The 25,456-nt window shown below is 47.4% G+C and overlaps 1 protein-coding gene across 1 annotated transcript in view; it reads left to right on the top strand.

The window, feature by feature from the left end:
* Iqca1 (IQ motif containing with AAA domain 1) overlaps positions 1 to 25,456 on the top strand; it is a 130,420-nt gene that overhangs the window by 17,340 nt on the left and 87,624 nt on the right. The window contains exon 6 of the mRNA XM_059278225.1: positions 8,061 to 8,266. Within this exon, the coding sequence (XP_059134208.1) occupies positions 8,061 to 8,266 (206 nt within the window). The remainder of the gene's footprint in view (positions 1 to 8,060; positions 8,267 to 25,456) is intronic.

Below are 25,456 nucleotides of genomic sequence, written 5' to 3'. Positions count from 1 at the left end.
TGAGTAAGAAAAGGAGAAACAGGAATATAAATAGACCATAAATAACCACAGACACTAACAGGCTAAAAAAACTATTAGATCGTGTCTTGAACCTCTGTGGTCATAAATTAGAAGACACTGAACAGAGAAGATCATCTAGGGAAATATAAATATCAAAACTCACGGAAGCCGTAAGAAACCTCAATTAAGCCAATCACAGTAGCAGAGGCTTGACAGATTCTCCAGCCTCTGGGTTAGTCAGGGCCTGGGAGAATTAGGCACCAAGGGCAGAGCCAATGCTTCTGCAAAGTCATTCAGGAAACTTCATTCCAGAAACCAGGGTGGAGCTGAGCCCAGTCAGTACAGCGGAGGTGGTTCCGGTGGTACTGTGTGGTCCACATAATGATGACCTGTGTGGCCGAGCACCAATGGCAGCACACAGTGAGTTGACCTGGATGGACCTTGCTCCCGGGGCTTGGAGCTCCTGCCCATGAAGGACCAGAGGCCCATCACATCCCCATCCTGCTCCATTCCTCCACCTAAGCAGTTCAGCTACGGTCAGACTCTGGATAGGGCATTTCCGTTGCAAAACTGTTGCAAAACAAAAACCAATAAAATACAGTTGATTTTCACTCGGGGGACAGAGCAAATTACCAACAAGAAGCGGCCGTGCCCCTATGCTGTTTCTGTCATAGTTGGGGCAGTGCAGATGACAGTGGAGGGTGACCTCCTGGAGTGTGACCAGGACACTGCCCCCCACCACTGCAGCAAAGCACCCACTCAGCAAAGCAAAGCTCACTCCCTGCCGCCGCCTCCCTGTCACCTCCCCACTCCACTGCCCTCGGTAGGCGGGTGAGGGAGGGGCTGCTGTTATTGGGTGTTTGGAAAATCAGTCATAAGCAGTTTCTGCCTCCCCCACCAAGTGATAATGGTAAAAGGACAATACACGTTGGGTCAAAATAGAGAGAAAGAAAAAGATAGAAGAAGAAATAAATCTTGGCTGTGGACTTCGGGTCAGAAATACAAACTGAAAACTGAATGAGCCGTAAATGGCACTTCAGTGACACCTGAAATGTCACCTGCTCACAGTGGGCTGCGCTGATCCCTCCCATATCAATCATCAGCCAAGACAATCCCTCCCAGACATGCCCACAGGCCGCTGGGATCTGCCCAGTCCCTCTGCAGAGACTGCCTGTAATCCCAGTGTGCACGAGGCGGAGAGAAGGGATTCCTGGAGGAAGTCACCTATGGAAACCAGTCAAATCTGGCTCAAGTGAGAGACCCAGCCTCCATGTGTAAGGTGAAGGGTAATCAAGGCATGTACCCGAATGCACAGGTGTGCCTACACACATACAAATGCCCACATAAACACACACACAGAGAGACACATACCACATACGGATACATGTGAAAAATAACCTGAGTATATTGGTGGTTTTTACTTTAAAAATCAAACCAGCAATCTAAGACTCATGGCATGTGCTTAAGCACTATGTGAAATTTCACAGTGGTCAAACTTTTGACGCAACAGCTTCTATTTGAGTAAATTTTTATTTAATGTGATTCATTAGCCTGCATTCATTTACTGGCTATCTTCTGTATTCAAAAAAAAAAAAAAAAAAAAAAAAAAAGGCCAGAATCCCAGGCAACAGCCAAAGACCTTTGCATTCACCCTTCGGTCTTGACTGCCTGCCCTGGTACCATTCTGAGGTGGATCACTCATGGATAGCTCAGACTCCTCCACTTTCCTCTGTAATTTCCATGTCCTGGACTCGAGAGCCAAGCATAAGAACTTTCCACAGTGCCTTTTGCACAGCATGAGGAGAACAGCTCCCCCGCTGAGTGTTCCCTGCGACTTTCTCTGCATGCTTTTTTACCCAGCATCCTGCCTCTTGATAATACATGTGCTATTGAAATTTTAACCACTGAGAAATACATGGATTCAATTTTTGAAAGAATGTTATCTGCAATTTCCTGGCTGATGACCATAAAAAAAAAATCCACTATCCCAAACCAATGGCATGTTTTCAATTGAATATATTTTCCACTCTGTCATTGATGAAGGTGTTGCCTCCCCATTTCAAATCTCAGTTTTCCATTTTGTCACTGTAAAAGCCCTGGTTTAGCTGATCTCAGCTGTGCTCATATCCTCACATAAGCCCACCACGCTTCCAGGAGCAACGACTTGGTCTCTGAAAGTGGAATCAGAGCAAAGGGCATCACTCTGTCTTTTACCCCAACCAAATGTTTCTCTTAGCCATTGGCATATAAATTATTTTTTTTGATACTGCCATTTTAAATATTTAGATTATACAGTCTACAGAGGAAAATAAATAGAGGTCTAAAAATCATGTACGGCTATTTTAATTGGCAGAACCAATGGCGTGGATCCCGTGAAAGGAAACTTAATGACCACAATCCATTCTCTTCCATGGACCCCTCAAAGCCATTCGTCCTGCAGTCAAAGCTCTATATATTTTACATTACCCTGAAGCCATGGCTGTTTGCATTGTAATGAGGAACTCTGGGGACACTTATTAAAGGGTAGGGCCTGTCCTTCTTCAAACATCATCAGAATCCTGAAAGCACCATAAACCCCCATTCATTTTCAGACTCTACCATCAAACGAGCTATTTTCTCCACTGCTTTGGGGCTAATAAATTAGAATTTTATTCTTGTTAACCCTAGCACAGTCTGGATTACCCTGAGACGGAAGCTCCTAGAGACCCTGCTGTATCTTTTAACATTATAAGAGCTGCCTGTCCCCTCAGTGTCCCAGCAGAGGCAGCATTCAGCCACAGGCATTTCTCCTGCAACCACTGGGCCCCTCTGGGGCCTCTGGTTGGCAACACGGACCTTAGAGGCAGACCTGGTTCAAAGCCTGGCTCTATACCTTGCCAGAGGCAGGACCCCAAGTCTCCCACACCCTCCCTGGGAACTTCAGTTTCCTCTTTGGCCAGCACAGTACTTCCTCTATCACAGGGCAGCAAGCAAGACATCCGAAGAGCTTAGAGAGGCCTTGCTGGAGTGGGAAGTGGGAGACACTTCCGAGGAATGTGGTTGATGTCATCTTGGGAAATGATAAAATGTAATGGTGGTTGAGTGACCCTTGAAACAAAACCACAATACACTTCAGACTTAGCTCTTGTGTGAAACACATGTATTGAAGACCTAAAGATCCAGTGTATCTAGACTCTCATTGCTACACCCTACTGAATCTGTGTACTCAAAACTAGCCTGTCAAAATTTGATCTGGAAAAGTCCATGAGGCTGAGTCTGTCTTGATGCTTCCTGACCGAGCTGCAGAGGAACCTTCTGGAGATTCCCCCAAGGCAAAGCTGTGACCACCTACGCTGGAGTCTGCCAGAGGAAAGCCCACAGAGGCAGCAAGCCGCCCCCCCAGCCCACCACGCCCAATGGTGAGGGGCTTCCCCGAAGTGCTTGGTGGTTTCCAAAGCTCATTTCAGCCAGCCACTGTCCCCTTACTTTCATCCTGGACACTGAGAAAGGAGGATGCTCACAAGCCCCAGGCCAGCCTGGGCTACAGTGTGAGGCTCTGTTTCAAAAGGAAACAAACACCATCCACTTGAGAGGCGCTGGAGAAAAGGCGAGGCTATCTCTGTCTTTTCTATTAAGTAGGGTTTTACCGTCCAGTGGCCTGACCTGATATACCTTAGTTTGATTTCAATATATATTATATATTCATGCATGCATATCAATTGTATATTAAGAAATAATATATTGTTATTATTTGTTGTTGTTATTGTTAATATTCTGCTTAATTATGGCCCCGGCTTTCCAGGTCATCAGACATTAAATGACAAAGATAATCCTTTTCTTTGTCTTCCCTTTGTCCTCTGGCCCCAGGAGTGCCTCGTGGGTTCCCTTGAGCTGGAGGCTTGTTCATCGCACAGGAGACCCTTTACAAAGTCTCTCCATGCTGCATAGACTGTGGGCAAGGCTTGGGGCTCCAGTCAGCTTGGCTGGCTCACAAGGGTCTTCTGGGACTGTTGGTGCTACCATGCTGTCCTGCAGAGAGCAAATCATGTGGAGCTGTGCCCAGCTCACAGCACATGAGGAACACTGGCCAAGCATGGTCTGTTCTGCTCTTCAGAAAGCTTAAGATCCTGGGTTAGATACCAACATCATTTGCAACTCAGACACGCTAATTGAAGTGCTAGCGAGTGTTTTTATGTTTGTTTGTTTCTTAACCCACTTAGGTTAGAGGGGGATCAGGAAGGGTTGTGTCACCATGAAGTCAAGAAAGGGCCCTGTTGCAGACTCAGCAGGGAGAGGGCCTTGTGTAAAACCACCACATAAGACAGTTCAGCAAGGGCCACCAAGTCCAAATGCACATTACTTTCCAAGTATGATCTATAGCATCCATAAGAAACTATTTTCAGACAAAATGGCTTAAGCCAGAGACTCAGCCAAGAGAGGCATCAAACACAGAGAGTAAGTGTGGCCTCAGTCTGTGTGTTCTGCCTGTGTGACCCTGGGCAAGACCCTTGACATCTCTGTGCTACTAATTCCTCATATAAAATGAAGTAGTAGCCTTCTCTCTGGGTAAGGCCGCTGCGGGGACTAATTGAGTTCATATTTGTAAACACTCAAACTTGCCTCACGGTGAGGACTTTACATTGTCAGAGCACAAGGGGACAGACTCAGCCTGAAAGCTCACCAAAACCCCATCCTTTCTCGGTTCTTCAATAAGCAATTGTTTTTTAAATACCGGGTTTTTAAAGAAATTGAATCTAATGGGCTAGAAAACATTCTTACTCTTTAACAGATTAGTGCTGGCTAAAATGGTGTGTCTTAAAGATTCACACTGAACTCCTTCAAGCCAGAGGACCAAAGAAAAAGATTCTCTTCCCTGTAGTCCTTGGCTTCGGCTTCTGCCTGTCCTTGCGCAGAGTGGGTGTGTTTGTGGACCCACAGCTGCATACATACAGACAGGTGACTCTGAAATGATGGGACACCCACCAGTTGACACATTCCCAATGGGACCTGAGGAAGAGTAGGGTGTTGTGTAACCTGAGGCCTTCCTAGTATGAAATCAGAGCCTGGATGCCAAGGCAGCCCTTGTAAGCACCTCCCCCAAGCACTAATGGACATGAGCAGGCCCTGGGAGAGCTGGTGTGACACAGTCACTAGCTGAGGTCTGTTCCTTCCCTTTGGGTGACAACCAACAGATAGACGTTCTTTGGATAATTGCCAGCACCAAACCACGTGATTCCCAGTCTATTTGGGACTGATATACTGACTGGGGTTTTGTATATGACCGTTTTCCCTTCCTAATTTCAACAAGGGTTTTTAAATCCAAAGCCTGTCGAACGTTAGCTAAACATGGACATTAACGGAGCGTAGAGTCTTGTCCCCCGCGCCCCACCCCTCCCCCAAAGTCAAGAAGCATTGCTTCACGTCGCATTTCTTCAGCAACATCAATTATTAATGTGTGTGTTTTTGCTGACAGCGGACCTCGCTGGAAATGTAGGTTTCGTTACTCCGTTCTGGGTCGTTAACTGTGGAGAGCTGGTAAATGTAATGGTTTGCTCACATAGGGAGCCTTCATTAAGATGCATTAATCTACAGCCCATGCTTTTCAATGCATCGTATGTTATCATGTTCTCCCCTGCCTTTTAATATCCCTAATTTATTTTTAAATGAGTTGCTGTTTATGTGGCCAGCTAACAAATTTGAATTCATAGGACCAGCGTTGCTAAAGAAGATAAGATGTTTGTGCCCAAAGGACAAGATACTCGTTAGCCTAGGATGCAAATTTATTAGAACCTTCAAATGCAGAAACAGCAAGAGGAGAGGGTTACAAATGACCCAGATGTATTCTTGCCAGAGAAAGTCTATATGGAGAAGCACGCATGAACTGTCCCATCTGAATGACACAGCAAGGAGCTCCACAGCAGAGTGGAAGGAGCCTGCAGCTTGCTGCTGCTTCTCCGTCGGCGCGAGACTTCTGCTTTCACATCTGTCCAGTGGGATTCTCCATGCTGTCCTTTCTACCTCCAAACAGAATTCGAGCATCACCAAGGAGACACGGTGCAAGGGCTTATGAGGGGAAGTACAACCACGCCTGAGATGATTAGATCAGCCTGTGAAATGATTCTAGAGGGGCTGGAGAGATGGCTCAGGGGTTCAAAGTGTTCACTGTGCAAGCTAGAGGACTGGAGATCAGATCCCCAGGCCCCACGTAAATGCTGGGTGGACGTGGCGGCCCACCTGTAATCCTAGCTCTCGGGAAGGGAATACAAGAGCAGACTTCCTAGCTAGAATGACCGGATCCATGAGGTCTGGGTTTAGATGAGAGACTCCAGGAAGATGCTCACAGGCAGCGTTTGACCTTCACACACACACACTTGAACCTGCACACACACACACACACATGAAAAACAAAGATTTTGTAATTCTCACTCTGGATCCACCTGAATAAAATTTGTACTCTTCATACCAAATTCTCTTTATACTAAATGAGAAAATTGTCTCATTTTTAGTAGTTTCTGGTGGGTACGTTTATAAAGTATTACACATGCAGATTCCTCTTCTGTTTCACTCGACTGTTTGGTTTTAAGTGGATTCTAAATTCTAGCAGATGGAAAGGTAAGATAATCTCTCCTACATGAAGTTCCAGAAGTGTTCCTTAGAGGTGTGTGTGTGTGTGTGTGTGTGTGTGTGTGTGTGTGTGTGTGTGTTTGCACAGAAGCTTATTTGTCCCATTGGCATGGTACAGAATTCCCAGAACAACTGAGTCTGGACTTCGATTTGCCTGGTTGTGTTGAGACATCAATGTCAAAGCCACCGACCCACTGGCTAGCGCAGTGATCCCTGGGACGGACCAGAGCTCCTCCCCCAAGAGTTAAGGAGTTACTCAGACTGATGCAGTAGGCATTGCCATGGAGACAACAGACACAAATGTCTGTAAGAGCATAGATGGCAGGAAGATAGCTCAGAAGTAATGAGTTCTGAGTATTGGTAACTTGGTTACTGACATAATTGACTTAAATTATTCCATGTAATTTTAGATTTAAAGATACCCATATTTAAAACCAACATGCAAATGTCCCAGAAATGTACCCGTGAAAGGCTGTTTTCAGTACCCAGTCTGCCTGCTTTTGATATGAGAGCCTTGATTGAACCTTTGGATGTCTCTAGAGGACGGGCTCTTCCCTCACATGGGAGAACTGTCCTGATCTTGTATTTCTGATCTCGGGGACTGGAAGCACCAGGCTCGGCTTCCTTTTCCATGCCCCTTTATGTCATCGTCCTCATCTCCAATGCGGCACTTGGGTAGATTGCTGCAGAGGTATGGGCTAATCTTCCTGATTTTGCTCCCTTGGAGCTTCAGAAGAACTGTGTTTTATCCTAACACCCTTTGAGGCATGTCTGTTTACAACCTTGTGTGGATGTTGCACATTGCTAGGGGCTAGGGCCCAGAAAATGCACCACAACCAACCGCTTTCTGATTTGTTGATTGACAGATCTTGAGGGAGAACATTCTATATGATGTGTTGGGATGTATGTCTGAACTAGGCTGCACAATGCCTTTCTTTGGAGAGTTGAGAGTGATGTTTAGATCATTCTAAATAATCAGACTACAACTCCTTTCAGTAGCCTTTGGGACAAACATCCCTTCTCTGCGTTCTGTTTCCTCCCACTGATAAGAGGACTGGGAAGGCCTTCTGAAGGGACTTTGTAGGTTTCCCGAATGTACTCGTTTTGTGTCACGGTAGCAAAATATCTAAGATGATCAACTGAAAATATAAAAGATTTATTTTACCCAGGAGTTTTGGAATTGTTGTCCATAATCAATGGGTCCTCACTGCTTTGGATCTGAATATGTGTGTTTTGAGCTCTCACCCACCTTGGAGTGTGCAGTGGCGTGGAGCTAGCCCTTTTCTCCCTCCCTCCACAGTGAACGAGTTCTTCAGGGTGCACACTGGCTATGATGTATTTTTGTAATGCGTCTGTGGTGAGACACCTCCAAGACACAACATATTTGATTCCCTTTTAATGTTTTCCCCAGTCCTGTGACTCTCAGAATCTCAACTTCTGGGGGATTTTCTTTTCAGAAGCCACCTCACATCTTTAACGAAATCAGTGCTGCCACCATCCAGTCTGAACGCGTGACGCGCCTGCGGAACGAGGTGCAGTTGAAACATGAACAGAACTACAAGGAAGCCTTGGTGAATATCAAGGAGGAGCTGAAGTTAATGGAAGGCCCTGACATCAAGGAGCACCTTCAAGACCAGATCCGGCAGTGGTTCATTGAATGCAGGTGACAGCGTCCCCTCGGGTGGCACGGCTCACTAGGTGGTTTGGTTGTTGGTTGTTGGTTAGCTTATTTAGTTCAGGCTTGAACTTAAAGGAAGCCTCTTGCTTCAGCGCTGGCGTGCTGGGCTTATAAACATGAGCCACCGCCTGGCTTGCTGTATTCTTGAACACCAAGGGACCCAGGATGAAGATGTGAGGTTTCTTGACTTTATTTTGAAAATGTCAAATGCCGTCACTGAGGATTCAGAAAGATTTTTTATTAAATTGCTTCTCAGTCTGTGTTTGTTTTTTTTTTTTTAATATGGCCCATGCAGTGCTCTGTGACTGCATAAAACAGACTGTGCTGGGTAGGGTACAGATGGCCAGGTGTGTCTAAAGCCTAGGGAACTAGAAATAACCAGGTCTGACTGCCTTTCTCTTGAGAACCAGCAATCCATTGCTTATAGGAGCCTTCTTCCGGCTCCGAGCCCCTGGTCCTCCATCAGTTGGAGACAGCTGCGAGTTCTGAGCCCTAGGACTCCCTAAAGTGTTGGGTTGCTAGGAGTTCTGAGGCCAAGGCTCCAGGCCTGTTCTTACATTAGACTTCTTACTGCCTTTAAATGAATTGCTATATTGTCTGAAACTTGTTTGCTGGAGACGTTTTAAAGTACGTTTTTTTCCCAAGGGGAGAGAAATAAGGATGCTCTGTAGCCAGAAGTTTCTCCGGTCCTGCCCGGTCCTGAGGCTGCTTATAAAATAATCATTCACTGGCTTATATTAATTACCAATTGTATGGCCTATGGCAGGCTTCTTGCTAGCTAGCTCTTATAACTTAACCTATTTCTATTAATCTATAAGTTGCCACATGGCTGTGGCATTACCTGTCTGCTGGTATCTTGCTGCTTCTTCAGTGGTGGCTGGTGTCTCTCTTCCTCTTCTTTCTTCTCTCCATATATCTGCTTGGATTTCCTGCCTGCCTCTAAGCTGCCTTGCCATAGGCCAATGCAGCTTTATTTATCAACCAATCAGAGCAACACATATTTACAGCATACAGAAAGACATCCCAGAGCAGTGCTCTGCCATGGGTGCTGAGGCAGGAGACTCAGACATCTCTTCCCATGCTGGGGTATTGTATTACCCCAACATTAGGTTCTGAGACACTCCAATGCCAATCCTGGTCAGCTCACTGGGACAAGAAAACTGAATTGTTGGGAATAGAAAAATCATATCTCCTCTTTAAATAAAAATCACACCAAAGAGTGTATGTGTGTGGCAGGTAGGCTGTGAATAGACATCTGGGGATCCTTGCCTTCCTGGGGCCTAGACTTAGGAAGTTCCTCACAGATAAGAACCCAGCAGAAGGGATGGCACCTCCCTCTGGTTCATCATTCACCTTCTTGTCGGTGTAGAGTCTCACAAGGGACATATGGGGGCTCCCAGATGACAACTGGCAAGAGACAGGGGCCTGGTTCCAGCAGCTGGACAGCCAAGCCCTGTCCACAGCCATGTAAGTGGACCCAGGAATGGAAAGGTGTAACCGTTGTCAACCTCCCTATGTTGACCTCATGTGGAAATTGAATACTTGTTCCCTGCATGATAGTCTGACTTCATCCAAACTTCATGGTGGGTGTTAGGCATGCCAGTTGTACTCTTCCTTATAAATGGCATTTCTACACATTTAATGATTTTTCTCAATTTCAGCATTGAGTTTGTGAACTTTCCTTTGTCTGGGAGGGGTATTTAAATGAGGATCTGGATGGAGAATTCGGAACTCGTTCTAGGAGACAGGTGGACTCATCCTGGGGGAGGGATATACAAACAAGTAGGTCCCCCCATTTCCTTGCTGCCAATCTCCCTGTCTTCTTCTCCAGGAGATGGTTGCACAAATGCACACATTTGTCAAAACGTATCACATTCCACTCTTGAAATCTGAGCAGTTTATCACCTATCAATTATACCTCAAGCCAAGCTGTTAGAATGCCACAAGATGGGTGGGGTACCAGCAATATGCCGTCGTGTTCGTTCTTAAAATTCACACAGTTTGCTGTTTCTCAGACTATCAAAACCCGGGGTTTCAGCCTTGTTCCCAACCCACACCTGCTGCTCACAGCATGAGGGAAAGCTGCTCCTCTGCTTTAGAACAGTTGCTTCGGGTCAACTGTCTTTTCTGTATAGACGTGCAACCAGTTCAGATGTCCCCTTCTCGGGAATCTTGCATGCTTTCTCTTCTTATGGAGCCGGCCTACGTAGAGAGCCCTGCAGCAAACCCCCAGCGCCACGCTGGGTGAAGAGTGACCAGAATTAAGGATGTGGACAGACACCTGTAACTTACCATCTTAATACTGGGTCGTATGGTGGGAAGTGAGGTGTTAAGTGAGTTCACTGTTGTGTGTACATCACAGGGGTACACACACACACACACACACACACACACACACGTCTGGATGCCCAAGCCTCCCTCATGACTGGGCGCCACGATGCTTCTAGAGAATACCTGTATGTGTGTGTAGTAGTAGTGTGTAGCACACTACTCCAAATGGCACACTGTTTAAAAGGAATGGACTGTTTATTCTGGAGTTTGGGGCTCAGTGTTCACAGATCCCTGTTGACAGTGGGTCACCAAAGCCAAGCCCACAGAAGGCAGAAATGCAGATAAGGGGTTCCTGTGCTCACAACACACCGAACACGCTAAGCTTTGTGGGCAAGTGTGGAAAGCTTTTGGGAGGGTGCAGCAGAAACTGAAGGTTGCTTCCAGCTAGGCTCCAGGGAGAGGGGTTACTCTAGAGTCGATCTTCTGTACTGTGAGAATTCTTTTGTTTCAGTATTATTTTTAGGGTTAAAAAAACAGTTATGAGAGGGGGGAAAAGGCAATCAGCTTGTGTTGATTTAAAATATTTAAGGCACTTGGGTTTTAGGGAAGTAGATTAATGTGATGTCATCATTATACTGTGTCGTTCTCAGTGCAGAATTAAGTAGGATGGCAACAGGTATGAATTATTTTCCCTACCTGAGTCCTGGGAGGCCCTGGCTGTCACTCTGGAAATGCCCAGTTGTTCCAGCATTTATGAGCTTCTTTGAAGATCCAGCTGGTGGGTCCTCTGAGGACACTTCCTCCTGACCCCACCGTCTGAGGGCTGGTTCGAGGCTCCCTCGTGGGTACACTGGGCAGAATTCACAAAGGCATAAAAATTCCTCTTTTTGAAGTAATGGAAGGTCGAGGGTAGATTTATTTTCATAATTGGATTAAAGTCATCTGATGGACTTTGATAAAGAGCTTTGCTCCCTGCCTTTTTAAATCAAAGGCAAATAAAAGCAAATATTGTCTTTTGAAGTATGAATCACAGTCCGTTCTCAGAATAAATTCCAAAAAGATGCACAGGGCAGGTCAGCTGATCATGAGAAGCCATGAGCAATAAACAGACACTCTTGGCTCATCTGGTCAGTGTGGACAGGCTGGCCTCAGGCTCCAGCTCACCATGCTGCTGAGGGTGAAGCTACCTCCCAGGGCTGGGTCACAGGTGTGCATGCCTTCTGATTATTTGTTTCTTAGGCTGTCCTAGGTGAAGGTTTAAAAAATTAACAGTTTCATACACGTATATAACAATTTTAGGTCATTTTCAATCTTATCTTCGTCTCTCATCCCCTCCCCCTCCCGCTGAAAAGTTAAACTTCAAAAGTAACACATATTCATTTGAGGTAGAGTTTAAAAAAGAAAAACTGGCCTATGTATAGTTTTCATTTCAGCATACAGAGACAACAACTGTGAACATTGTCGGTCAAGTTCCTTCCTGTCTCTTTTCTCTCTAATATATATATTTTTTAATTAGTTTTATTTATTCATATTTTGCATTAAAACTTCAACATTGAACTTTCCCATGGCCCTGTAATGGTTTTCAAAAGATTTTTTTTTTAATGAATGCTTGGCATTTGATTGCATGGGTGCACTAGATAATAAACTGATTGTAATCTTTTTAATATTTTGCAGAGCCAATAAAAAAAGGCTATCAAGTGATCTTGGAATTTGTGTTAATTTAAATTTTTAAATTTTTTTTTTTTTTTTTGGTTTTTCGAGACAGGGTTTCTCGTGTAGCCCTGGGTGTCCTGGAACTTGCTCTGTAGATCAGGCTGGCCTTGAACTCAGAGACTTACTTGCCTCTGCCTCTGCCTCTGCCTCCCAAGTGCTGAGATTAAAGGCGTGCACCACCAGCACCCAGCTAATTTAATTATTTGGGGGGTTGGGGAATAATTCCATTTTTGTTTTTGCCTTGAGACAGGGTCTAACTATGCAGCCCAGGTTAGCCTTGAATTCAAGATCCTCCTGCCTCAGCCTCCTGAGTGCTAGGATTTTCAGGTGTGTATCCCCAACTTATTTGAGTTGGTTTTGCTTGTTGATAGTTCTTCATCTGGGCTGTTCTGTCATTTATCTACTTCTCTGTGTCTTGGTGCTGGGTTTTCTTCAAGTGATCTCTGATATGTAGTTATATATACGAATGTTAAACATTCTTAAGCTTTTGACTTATTTTTAGAATACTGACTGTTTAGGTTTTTATTTGTCATTATTATGCCAAAGGAGGCATCAGGCCCTTTCCAGGTACCTTCCACACGCATCCTTTGGTATGTCTTCTTCCCCTTCTTCACACTCTAAGGACCTAGGCTCTGCTGCAGTGTGGCAGTGGCCTGGGCTCTCCTGCAGAGTGTGGCAGTGACCTGGGCTCTCTCTCCTGCAGAGTGTGGCAGTGACCTGGGCTCTCTCTCCTGCAGAGTGTGGCAGTGACCTAGGCTCTCTCTCCTGCAGAGTGTGGCAGTGACCTAGGCTCTCTCTCCTGCAGAGTGTGACAATGACCTGGGCTCTCTCTCCTGCAGAGTGTGGCACTGACCTGGGCTCTCTCTCCTGCAGAGTGTGGCAGTGACCTGGGCTCTCTCTCCTGCAGAGTGTGGCAGTGACCTGGGCTCTCTCTCCTGCAGAGTGTGGCACTGACCTAGGCTCTCTCTCCTGCAGAGTGTGGCAGTGACCTAGGCTCTCTCTCCTGCAGAGTGTGGCAGTGACCTGGGCTCTCTCTCCTGCAGAGTGTGGCAGTGACCTGGGCTCTCTCTCCTGCAGAGTGAGGCAGTGACCTGGGCTCTCTCTCCTGCAGAGTGTGGCAGTGACCTGGGCTCTCTCTCCTGCAGAGTGTGGCAGTGACCTAGGCTCTCTCTCCTGCAGAGTGTGGCAGTGACCTAGGCTCTCCTGCAGAGTGTGGCAGTGACCTAGGCTCTCTCTCCTGCAGAGTGTGGCAGTGACCTGGGCTCTCTCTCCTGCAGAGTGTGGCACTGACCTGGGCTCTCTCTCCTGCAGAGTGTGACAATGACCTGGGCTCTCCTGCAGAGTGTGGCAGTGACCTGGGCTCTCTCTCCTGCAGAGTGTGGCAGTGACCTAGGCTCTCTCTCCTGCAGAGTGTGGCAGTGACCTAGGCTCTCTCTCCTGCAGAGTGAGGCAGTGACCTGGGCTCTCTCTCCTGCAGAGTGTGGCAGTGACCTAGGCTCTCTCTCCTGCAGAGTGTGGCAGTGACCTGGGCTCTCTCTCCTGCAGAGTGAGGCAGTGACCTGGGCTCTCTCTCCTGCAGAGTGTGGCAGTGACCTGGGCTCTCTCTCCTGCAGAGTGTGGCAGTGACCTGGGCTCTCTCTCCTGCAGAGTGTGGCAGTGACCTGGGCTCTCTCTCCTGCAGAGTGTGGCAGTGACCTGGGCTCTCTCTCCTGCAGAGTGTGGCAGTGACCTGGGCTCTCCTGCAGAGTGTGGCAGTGACCTGGGCTCTCCTGCAGAGTGAGGCACTGACCTAGGCTCTCTCTCCTGCAGAGTGTGGCAGTGACCTGGGCTCTCCTGCAGAGTGTGGCAGTGACCTGGGCTCTCCTGCAGAGTGAGGCAGTGACCTAGGCTCTCTCTCCTGCAGAGTGTGGCAGTGACCTAGGCTCTCCTGCAGAGTGTGGCAGTGACCTGGGCTCTCCTGCAGAGTGAGGCAGTGACCTAGGCTCTCCTGCAGAGTGTGGCAGTGACCTGGGCTCTCTCTCCTGCAGAGTGTGGCACTGACCTAGGCTCTCTCTCCTGCAGAGTGTGGCAGTGACCTAGGCTCTCTCTCCTGCAGAGTGAGGCAGTGACCTGGGCTCTCTCTCCTGCAGAGTGTGGCAGTGACCTGGGCTCTCTCTCCTGCAGAGTGAGGCAGTGACCTGGGCTCTCTCTCCTGCAGAGTGTGGCAGTGCACACATCATCCTTGGTATAGCATGGGCTAGTTGAAGCAGCAGCTTTTGTTGAAGATCTCAGTCTGGGAAGCATAACTAGTCAGAAGCTGTTTCAGTTGTTGACTAAGCAAGAACCAACTTCCCAGGCTTCGCCTTCATTCCTCCTCCTAGCCCCAGGGCCAGAACTCAAAAGTGGGGTTCCGCACTCTAACTCCCAGGGTCTGGTTGGTAACTGTAGCCATCTTAGTGACTGAGTACCTCAGGTGTGCATACAGGGAGGAGGGGGAGACTGTCATTTCCTGAATACTTTTTCTATTTCAAGAATGCTTTACACAAAGCGACCTTTGTGTTACTTTGCTCTTGCCAAATTAAATTGCTGCAATCTTGGTGTCTTAACCGGAAGTCTGGATGTTCTGAGATGAAGGGGTAGAGCCGTGCTCCCTAGAAACTCCAAGGATAATCCAGTCATTGCCCCTTCTAGCCTCTGGTGGCTGCTGCCACTCCTTGGCTTGTGTCTAGGTCACTCAGCCTACCTCGGTGGTCACATCGCTGTCTCCTCTGTGTGTCTCTGACCACCAGGCACATGTTTTGCAAGATAATGAGGGCAACATGGTGGGAATACCACATGACACTGATAACCCCTATCAGAGGTTCAGTCACATCTTCCAGAACCATTCTTCCATGTATGGTGTCATAGACTCCAGGGATTAGGACTAAGGGTCTTTGGAGTCACTGTTCAACCCACCCCACACCTACAGCCTGTGAGATAGCACTGTGTCCTTTCCACCCACTGACAGCATAGTAAGGACCACACTGCAAGGCTTTGGGTTGGTCTAGATAGTTACAACCCAACAGGACTCTCTGCTGCGCTGGAAATGCTCTGGATTCTGCCAGCTAACACAGTCAGTCGTAGACGATGCCCCCGTCTGGGTGTGTGGACTGGCTCTGACTCACAGAGGCTCAACTTTGCAATGTGCAAACTAGGGCACATTAAGCAGAAATGGCTTTCCTAATTTGAGCATGGACCTTCTTCTGGGCTGGAGCTGTGTGGTATGATCCTTGGTGATGGGCAGTAGTGGATAGTAGCATGGAGTATGGGGTGGGACTGAGCTCCCAGTCAGTCCAGTGACCTCAAGGGGATTCTGTGGTGTGCTGTGTGGTTAAGCTGGGATGCTTAGCAGGGCAGGTATATTAAATGTATTTTCTACTTAACATGCTTTCCAACTCACGGTGTGTTTATGGGACACAGCCCTGTAAGGTGAACAGCAACTGTACATTTTATTTTACTTCATTTGAGTGTAGGTTGGGATAGCCGCCTGTCCCTAGAAGCTACCACGTGGAGCAGCACAGCTGAGGAGATGCTTGTTTCCAGAAAGCACTTGCTGTACTTGATGTGTGGCCTCACTTGAGACCACCATTCACTGCGTTAGTTCCAGGGCTCAATCGTGAACTTCATCCCGAAGTCTCATGAAGGGGTCTTAGCCACAGCTTCATCCAACACGCACTTATGAAACAGAACCCTGAAGCCCAGCCAGGCTGCAACCCCCAGAGCCAGTCTATGGAACTGGGGCTCTCATCACTGAAGAGGCGACAGCCTTTCCCCCTCCCAGTCACCTGCATCAGCACCATGCAAGCTGCTTTCATCACCAGAAGACTGGGACTAACTCCAGGCCTTGAGATCTTTACCGATGAAAACCCCAAGTTTGTTTGGGAGTCTTGTGGTGCCTCTGCCCACGGCAGTGCATTGCTCACTGGCTTAGTTTAATTTCTGTTGCTATGATTAAACACTCTGACAGAAATCAGCATAGGAGAGGAGAGGTTTGACTTGTATTTTTAGCCCGAGTTACAGCCCATCATTACAGAGAAGAGTCACAGAAGCAGGAGCTTGAAGCAGTCGATCATATCATATCCACTCAAGAGCAAACAGAAATGGTGCCCCCCCCATGCTCCCTGCTTCTGCTCTTTCTCCTCACTCATACCATTGAGGACCCAGCCTAGAGAATGGTGTCACCCAGAGTGGGCTCCGTTAGGTACTGATCAAGATAATTCCCCAGAGATAGCCCCACAAGCCAACCTGATCTGGGCAATCCTTCCATTGAGGCTTTCTTCTCAGGTTATTCTAGATTATGGCAAGTTGACAGTTAAAACTAACCAATATTTATTGACCTTCTTAAAAAGTGCCCTGACTTCCAGGGACTTCAAATGGGGGCTACAGCGCGGGAGTCAGATCAGTCTGATGGCCTCTCCAGTCCCATTTCAGCAGGCTTCCACGTTACTGTTCCCATTGCTGGGATCAAGTTCCTGACAAGAAGGGACTTAAGAGAGGAAAGGCTTCTGTGGCTCACAGTTTGAGGGGATACATCCATCACAGCAGGGGAGACAGGGCATAGAACCCTGGACGTGGTTGGATGGGTTGCATCCAGAAGCAGGAAGTAGAAAGGAAACGCAGCAGGACTCTGAACCCTGGAGGCCTACCCTCAGTACCCTATTTCTTTCACTGAGGCTCCATTAGCACCACCAGCTGGGGACCAGGTATTCAAACGCAGGAGTTTGTGGGTGACATTTCACATTCAACCCGGGGAGTGCTGTGAGTGACATACGGGCTATGTCGCTTTTCCAGCAGACACAATAGTCACTGTGAAGGTCAAATGCAAGGACTCTGGGGGGTAAGTTGGACCTCAGCAGTGTGACCCCCTGCTGGAGATGGAGCCACCACCACTGCCTACTAATGTTATGATGCAACGATGCATCTTGTATAGACAGCAAGCAAACGTACTGTGAATGCTGCGTACACACACAAGCTCTCACACTAACTTGGGAGTTGAGGCCCTAGGTAGAGGCTGCGTGGGTTCAGATCTCCACTCCACCACTTAAGTCGTTGTGACCTTGAACCATACCTCCTCTCTCTGCCTTTGTTCTCTCATCTAAATGTGTGTTGGTGATGGGGACAGTCTTAATGCCAATGTCATGGACAGGATAGTACAGATTAATAAATATGACGCCATTAGAATACTGAGTACTCAAGGTGCTCCATCAGACACGCATCTATGGTTGAGAACATGTGTTATATCCTTGGTAGCGAATGTTTTCGTCCCTGCGTCTAGCACTGTGACGTCCCCAGCCATAGGCATATTTTGTGGCCTCCTAGTCACAGCACTACCCACCAGCCTACAAAGGAGAGATTGGCTGGTGGGGGTGGGGGAGAGAGGGAGCTCTGAGGGGGAGGGGAGGTTTAACTGTGAGAGGAGTCACAATAGGGTTGTGATACACAACAGCAAGTGTGGAATGTGCTCCAGCCCCAGGGCACGGGAGCAACTTCTCTGAGGTCGTGTGCAGATGTGCATTCTTCCTGCAGGAGGTTTCAGCCATTTGGGGGTGGGGGGTTGTGCTTTCAAACCTAAATTACAATCTTAGTTACAGGAGTTAAGCTTTGGCATTTTAGGACTGGGAGACCTTGAATGTGGGACCCTGTCTTCTCCCTTACATCAGACATTGGGAACTCTAGAACCAACCTGTCAATGCAGAGTCCCCATGCCCTGGTCCCGGGAGGGCCAGTCTGGGAACAGGAACTTACTGGCTACGCCGTTGTCTTCAGTGGACAGCGAAACCTTGGCTTTGATGCTGGCCTGAGGGAATGGAGTCCTGTTTCCCCCACTGCCGCCCCGACACTGCCTGCCTGAACCACCAGAGCTGCTGGACCACCTCAGCTCCCGTTAGCTCCGTCTAGCTCCGTCGTCTTCACGGTTTGCCCCATTCAGATGAACCTGCCTGCCTCCTGCTCTGCGAGAGAGGGGTCTGTGCCAGGTGCTCATAATAAGAACCGATCTAATTAGTTCTTTAGTCTTCTACATTATTTCACTTACACACCATACACAGCTAGTGCAATTAGCCCACACGCGTCACAGAAGCCCACAGGCTGAAGCGGTCGGAGCCAGCCTCCCAGCTGTAGCTTCCATTTTAATTTTACTACCATCACCTTGAATTCTTTATGTGATATAGGAGATGAACAACCCGCCACGTAACCATGGTAACAGTAGGCCACCAATGGCATTGAAATTAGGAATGCAGAGATTGGGAAGATCTAAGTCTGGAGTGCTGTATAATCCCCGAATCAGACCAACATACACTGGAGACTTTGAGGGGCTTTCTCGACTGGAATTCTCCCTCAGCTCTTAACCCCTACGCCCAGGACATCACTTACTTTTCCCGTTGCTGTGAAGAAAGCATTTTAAGGAAAGAAGGATTTATTTTGGCTTTCAGTTTGGGAGAGCACAGTCTTGGCAGGGAAGACCGGGCCACGGGAGCATGAGCAGCTGGTCACACTGCAGCCATGGTGAGGAGGCAAGGAAAGCCGGACACAGTACTCAGCTCACTTCCTCCTTTTCATTCTCAAGCCTGCGAGAGGCTCACCTCAGTTAACCTCCCTCACAGAAACACGCCCAGAAACTCCCTCACAGACACTCCCAGAAGTTATCTCCTGGGTGATTCTAAGTCCTGTAAAATTATTAAATTCATTAAATATTAAAAATACTAACCATCACACTGACATTTCCTCTTCCCAAAGGCTCCAGCAGCAAGGCCCTTGGCCCGAGTGTCCTCAACTCTAAGCCACAAAAGACTGAGAAACGGTCACCATCCCTTAGTATGAAAGGATGGTGGACACTTGTATTATTTTTTTCACTGCTGTTATTTTCTTTTTTCCGTTTGTGTCTTAAAAATTGAAATACAATTTAAATGAAGTTAGGCCTGCTCCCCCACCCCCGTTTCAGCGCACAGTTCTGTGAGTTAAAGTTTGGCATTTTAAGACTTTGAGGCTGTCTTCTCCCTCATGCTTTGGGAACTCTAGAATCAACCCGTCAACGCAAAGGTCAGGCTGGGAACAGAGACGTGCTGGCCGACAAGAAGCAACCTAAGTGAGGAAGGGCTTATTTTGACTTTCAGTTTAAGGAGAAGCCGGGCGGTGGTGGCGCATGCCTTCAATTTAAGGAGAAACAGACGATCATGGTAGCAAAGGCATGGGGGCGGAAGAGTGAGGGAGTTTACAGGCAGGAAGTAGAGAACGGCAGGAAGTAGGGCCAGGCTATCAAATCTTGGGGTTCACGCCTGGTGACTACTTCCTCCCATGATGCACCACCTTTTAAAGGTTCTACAGCCTTCCAAAACAGCAGCACATGTGGAAACTGAGTGTTCAAAGACAGGAGCCTGTGAGAGCATTTCTTGTTCAAACCACAATAGTGCTCACAGCGGTCGGGCTCATTAGGTACCTCCTGGGAGCCCAGGTCTTCGCTCGCTCCTGATTCCTCCTCTTCCCTCGGCTGCTTCATGTGTTCATGCAGTGTAGGTAAGAGGAAAAAAGGGAGCCCTCGAGAAAGAAAGAAGGGGGTAAGAAGGGAAGAGAGGGAGAAGAATCCAGGGACTCAGGAAGCTGGCTGTGGCTTGCTCTAGTTGTTTCACAGGAGACATCGTAGACTTACGGAAGCTGGGCAGCTTGGCTCGAAGTCCACCTAGTGACTAGCACATAGAGAATGAAGACGCCGGGGAGAGACCTTTAGAGATGTGGGCATTGTGTAGACCCAGGGTGGTCTCCAGGGGAAAGGGTGGAGCTTCCCTCTGAGAACTTTCAATGACATCAAAAGAAGCCACCAGCCTGCCCCTGTCAGGTACCCTCCATCCAGTTAGCTGGGATCTGAGCTATACTTGATTTTTTTCCTTCACATTTTCTACATGTTCTGCAGGAACCCTGAGTTATATTCAAAATGAGACAGAAGTTTAAGGAGACGGGGTGGTCACACATGGAGAGACGAGTCGAGGGCTCGTTATTGTGAATTCTTTGTGTAATTACACATTCAGTGAATTTTCAAAAGCAGCTGCAGTCAGCAGAGGAGGTGCAGACACACGTGTGGGTTGCTTGAGTAAGAAGCCAAATGAGCCTCCTCCTTGCCATGGCTTTCATAGAAAATGTACGGGATTGGACAGGGCACACAAGGAAGGATGGGTGAGAACTCACGGTCCTGACACTGTTCACTGAGGACAGGGGACAGGCACATAACCCATGTGAAAGTTCAGGTTTTGATGTGGCTCATCACAGTAGATTAAATTAAGAGCACCCAGGGGCTCTTGTGGTTCCCGGTCCAGGTACCAGAGCTCGCTGACAGACAGACACTAGGCTCTTCAGCAAATGCAGTAGGCTAATTTCCTTTGTCTTGGGCCCTCTGTATTCTCAGTATGCCCCACAGACTGCAAGGACAGAATAGTCACCTCCATGACAGTGGTCTCACAGAATCAAGGTTGGCACTAGCTGCCCCTGGTGGATCTTCTATCTCCAGCACCACCCAAGAAATGAAAACTTGTCTTAGGCTTAGACGTGGATTAAATACTCACGTCTAAGTATTTCTGCTACAGTGTGTGTAACACTGTGGTGACAGATCACACGTGGGTCTTTGTACTCAGGGCCTTCTGGTTCTGAACAGACAGAAAAGCCATGGCTTTGTGTAAACACTGTGGGACAGAAACAGCCACACCTTTGTGTTTTCTAAATACAGTGACACTCACTTGCCACTCGATCGAACAAGGACAGAGGATTGGGAAAGAACAGGAAGGTGAAGCTCCTTCTGAGGAGGAAGGGCCAGGGGAGACGCTGGCTGGGTTGTGAGCCTTGCTCCATGGGAAAGGATAACAGTGAAGAGAGGCCTTTGCTTTTATCCCGACAGGAGCAGCTCTGTCCCGAGCATTAATTCTCCTCCATACATGACATTTGGGATAGGAAAGTAGAAACAAGATCTACTTGTCACTTTGTCAACAGAGGAACAAACCAACATAGGTTCTCATATCATCCCTAATGAAGTGTTTCTTTTAATGAAATTGTAAAGGGAAGGGCAGGCTGGCTGGATGTGGGGGGTGTGCTTGTCACATTCAAACATGAGCAGAATTCAAGACAACACTCTTGGGCCAAGAAGGAAGCCTCGGTCTAGACTGGAACCAGCTGATAACATCCACTAATAAGCAAGGCATCTATGAATAGACCGACTCTCTTATCTGGCTCAAGGGGATCAAGAGACTGGGTGCGCAGGGCTCTCCTGCTCTCCTGTGAGCACAGGCCCACTTGGTGTCCCAAGGAGGCCATGTAATCAAGTCCATGTGCAGTCCATTGCCTTTATTGAGTGTCTGCGAATTTATGGGCAGCAAGTGACACCTTCAGAGGCTTCTGTGCAGTGGCACAAGCTGCTTGCTTTAGAACTTGGGAGAAATTTATGGGGCTGCTGACATTAATGGAGGTGGCTGGATGACTGGGGGGGATCGGCCGGAAACCCCTCCATCCATATATTTTTCATACTTGATGAAACACAGATAAATCTCTGTCCTGTGTGTCTGAGACGGTGAGACCCGTCGAAGCCTGGTGTCGGGCCTCGGGGGGAAATTTATCATTTGAGGAGTTCTGCTTTCTAAATCACTGTGAACTCCAGACTGGCCATTTGCACATTTGTTTGAGAATTTTTGACAATATCCATAAATTTTTAATAGGCCCTAACTTGACCAAGCGCACCACACCTACCGTTTGTTAACAGAAAAATATGAGACCGGAGTGTCTCCCCTTCAGCGTGTTCAGATAAAAGAACAGGAAAACAGCACTCTATTTCCACCGTATTTTTAGTGAGAAAGACAACATTAGTCACTGAATAAATTTTATAAGAAGTTAGCAGGGCCCCCATCATTTGTCACATGTAAATAGTAGAGTTTCCTGTAGTCAGAGAAAATACAAAAAATTGTTTCTTGGGCACAAGGTTCCTATTTTTAAAACAACAAACCTAAGGTTTTGCAGAGACGGAAATGCCCTGGTCTCCATGGAGATTTTTAAATTAAATTTATTATTATTATTATTATTATTATTATTATTATTATTATTATTTGTGTGTGTGCACATGCCATAGCACGTGGATAGAGGTGGGAGGACAACTCTGTGGAGTGAGCCCTCTCCTACCTTCCCATGGGTTCCAGGGATGGAACTCAGATAGCCAGGCTTGCCTGGGGGCGGGGCTTTATCTGCTGAGGCAGTCCAGGCCACTCAAGGGGATTTCCTACTTTGCCCCATCACAGGAGTCGTTAGTGGCGACTACCACACAGCTTTCCCCATTTCCAGTAGAACTCTGTTTATCATACATCTAGTCTCCCAGCTGCTCCCTGATCTGGTTTGAAGCTTTATTGTAAGTGCAGTTTATTGGCATCTACCCGGGCCGTGTGCTTGTCTGCCTCAGCCTCCTCCCTGCTGTCACAAGAGATGTCACCACACCAAGTGTGTAACTGTCCTTTAAAATCCTAAAGCAGAGAGGGGTCTGATGGCACAGACCTGGGAAGCTACTCGGGAGGCTGGAACCAGAGGATCAGAAATTCAAGACCTATCCAGGCTACAGAATGAGTTCAAGGCCGACCTGGGCAATTTAGCAAGACCTGGTCTCAAAATTTAAAAAATGTATATATTTTAAAATTGAGGCTGTATCTCAGTTATAGAGATGTATGTTTTAACATACACACAACCATGCTTCTGGGTGCAATCCCCAATACACACACACACACACACACACACACACATACACACACGCATATACACCTATGCACACCCCACACACATGCATATACACATACACACATATACTCATACATGCACAAACCCATGCATACATATGATCACAAACATACACACACATATAGACATGCATATGCATGCACATATGCACTGCATATATATACACACACGTGCATACGTGTGTGCGCACACACACACACATGTATAGACACACACACAGTATCATAACAGTCCCGTCCAGGGCCCCAAATGCAAGTGTGACATCCTGTGCTGTTGTCAAGTACATCCTGGGCTCTCGGGCACCCAGGGATGCCTTTTGTCAGAGGCTGTGCGGCTTCCCCCTCACAGGAAGCCTCACAGGAAGCCTTCTCCCTAGCTCAGGAGAGCCTGCCCGGGGTTTAATGCTCTCAGAATTGTCTCTAGTGTTCTGTTTTTAATTCTCCAGGTGTTGGTGAAGGGGCAGGGAGTGGGCTGGACTCATATTGTTTCTTACCCTGCAGGATCGAATGGGCTGCTGCGGAGTCCATGACATCCTGTTTTGTTTTGATTGCTCATTTCCCACAGGTTCGTACTTCCAGAATTTCTGTGATTCATTCAGTTATTTCAGAAAGCACTTTGGCCTTTCCAAGAGATGTACAGTTAGAATGCTAATACCCATCCTTACAAATACAGTTACATGGTAGGGAAGTTGGACGTGAATGGCGTCATATGATCACCTCTGCTTGATCAAGTTAAATGTCCCCTTCTTATCTGAAAAGCCAAGGCATGGGAGAAGGGGCATAAACTGTAATGGCATTTAGTTTAAGTGTGGCAAGATGTAGGCTAGGTGTAGAGAGACTGTTATATCTTCTCCCTGAGGATTTTTCTCAGAGCCGTAGGCACTGTTTAGCACACCACACGTACTCAATGAGCATATTGTGAATGAACAGATGCAGGATGAACGGGTGAGTCAAAGATGCTGTGTTCTCAAGAGAGACACACTTCACAGACATTGGGCACAACCTTTGTCCCTGCCCATAACTGCTGCCATGATATAAATGAGAGTTAATAACCAGGATAGTACCAAGGGGAAATAACAAGAATCAGCGTCTTACAGAGAATGGGGAACTATACCGTTACATAATGATGGACAACGTATGCAAGGAAAATATCAGCCCTATGTGAGATGAGAGTGGGCCGTGAAGAGACAGAAGAATCACTTGAATAGACGGAGAGATGGACTCTGCTGCCGGCTGAATGGAAAGACGATGAATTGACCCCAGGAGATTTATAGGGATAAAACAGTTTCAATTAAAATCCCAACAGGATTATTTGTGGAACAGGAAATATAATTATTAAAGTCATTAGGATTGAAATAAGAATCTAAGAACAACGAAGAAGAACAAATGACCATGTATTCTAAAGTACATTATAAAGAAAAATAAGAGCTGCTTAGTGCTAATAAGAAAGCATAAATGTAGATCAGTGGACTAAGAGGGCGGCCTGGGAGCTGACAGACATATGGGATGAGTAATTTCTGATAAATGCATTTTTAAAAGGGAGCCAGAACATAAAAATACAGTTATGGTAACTACATTGTTAGAGCTGGCTGGTAACAGAAACAGAGAATTTAATGTCCTGGGAAAGACGCCACAGAAGCGTAAATATTATAAAATAAAATTGGGCAAACTCACTGCAAAAATTATGAGGCCTATTCAGTATTAAGAGTCTACAGGAGAGAAACCAGCCGAGTATGACAGTTGCTGTGATTACAAATGTTTTTGCTCTGTGCTTTGTTGCGTTTGATATATCATTCCTACTTGCTGTGCTGAAGAAATCGATACTGAAGTGGATTCAGGAACTCAGCAGCCCTGCTCCAGCCCACTCCCAGGCCTTCACCTGTCCGCAGGCCCTGAAGACACATGGGCAGGGGATCGCCAGTTGTCCCCTTAGCTCTTAAACAAAAGCAAGGAGTGGTGATCGTCCCATTGGCGGATCCTTCCCGCTAAGAGCCGTATAGTCACTTCAGGAACTGACAGTGTTGAGTGCATTTCCAGCATCCTGCAGACACTCAATGGGAGGAAGAACGTGGTGACTGTGCAGCACAGCTCTGTTCTCTCTGCTTAAAACCGTGAGAACTTAACTCCGGCAAAGTGTCCCTTGCACACAGAACATCCGACGTTGAGGAACAGGCTGTTGTTGGCCTGCATGCCCACGGGCTGTAACCTAAAGTGGCTGAGGTGGGCTGGGTGGGTCTGGGCAGGGCAGGAAAGGCTCGCTGCTGGCTCCCCACGGGAGTCCAGTGTAACCTCTGCCTCGGAGCTGAGAGGTACAGGAGTGTGTTCTTTAATGCACAGAAGGACAGGGCAACAATATTTACTGTCTGAGTCTCTCAGAAGCCAGGTAAATGCTTCACAAATGAGGTAGAAAATCCCCTGTTGG

The sequence above is a fragment of the Peromyscus eremicus genome, chromosome 13 (assembly GCF_949786415.1).
Source record: "Peromyscus eremicus chromosome 13, PerEre_H2_v1, whole genome shotgun sequence".
Taxonomy (NCBI): Eukaryota; Metazoa; Chordata; class Mammalia; order Rodentia; family Cricetidae; genus Peromyscus; species Peromyscus eremicus.
The sequence above is the reverse complement of the archived record's forward strand: the minus strand, read 5'-3'. Positions and strand labels throughout refer to the sequence as shown.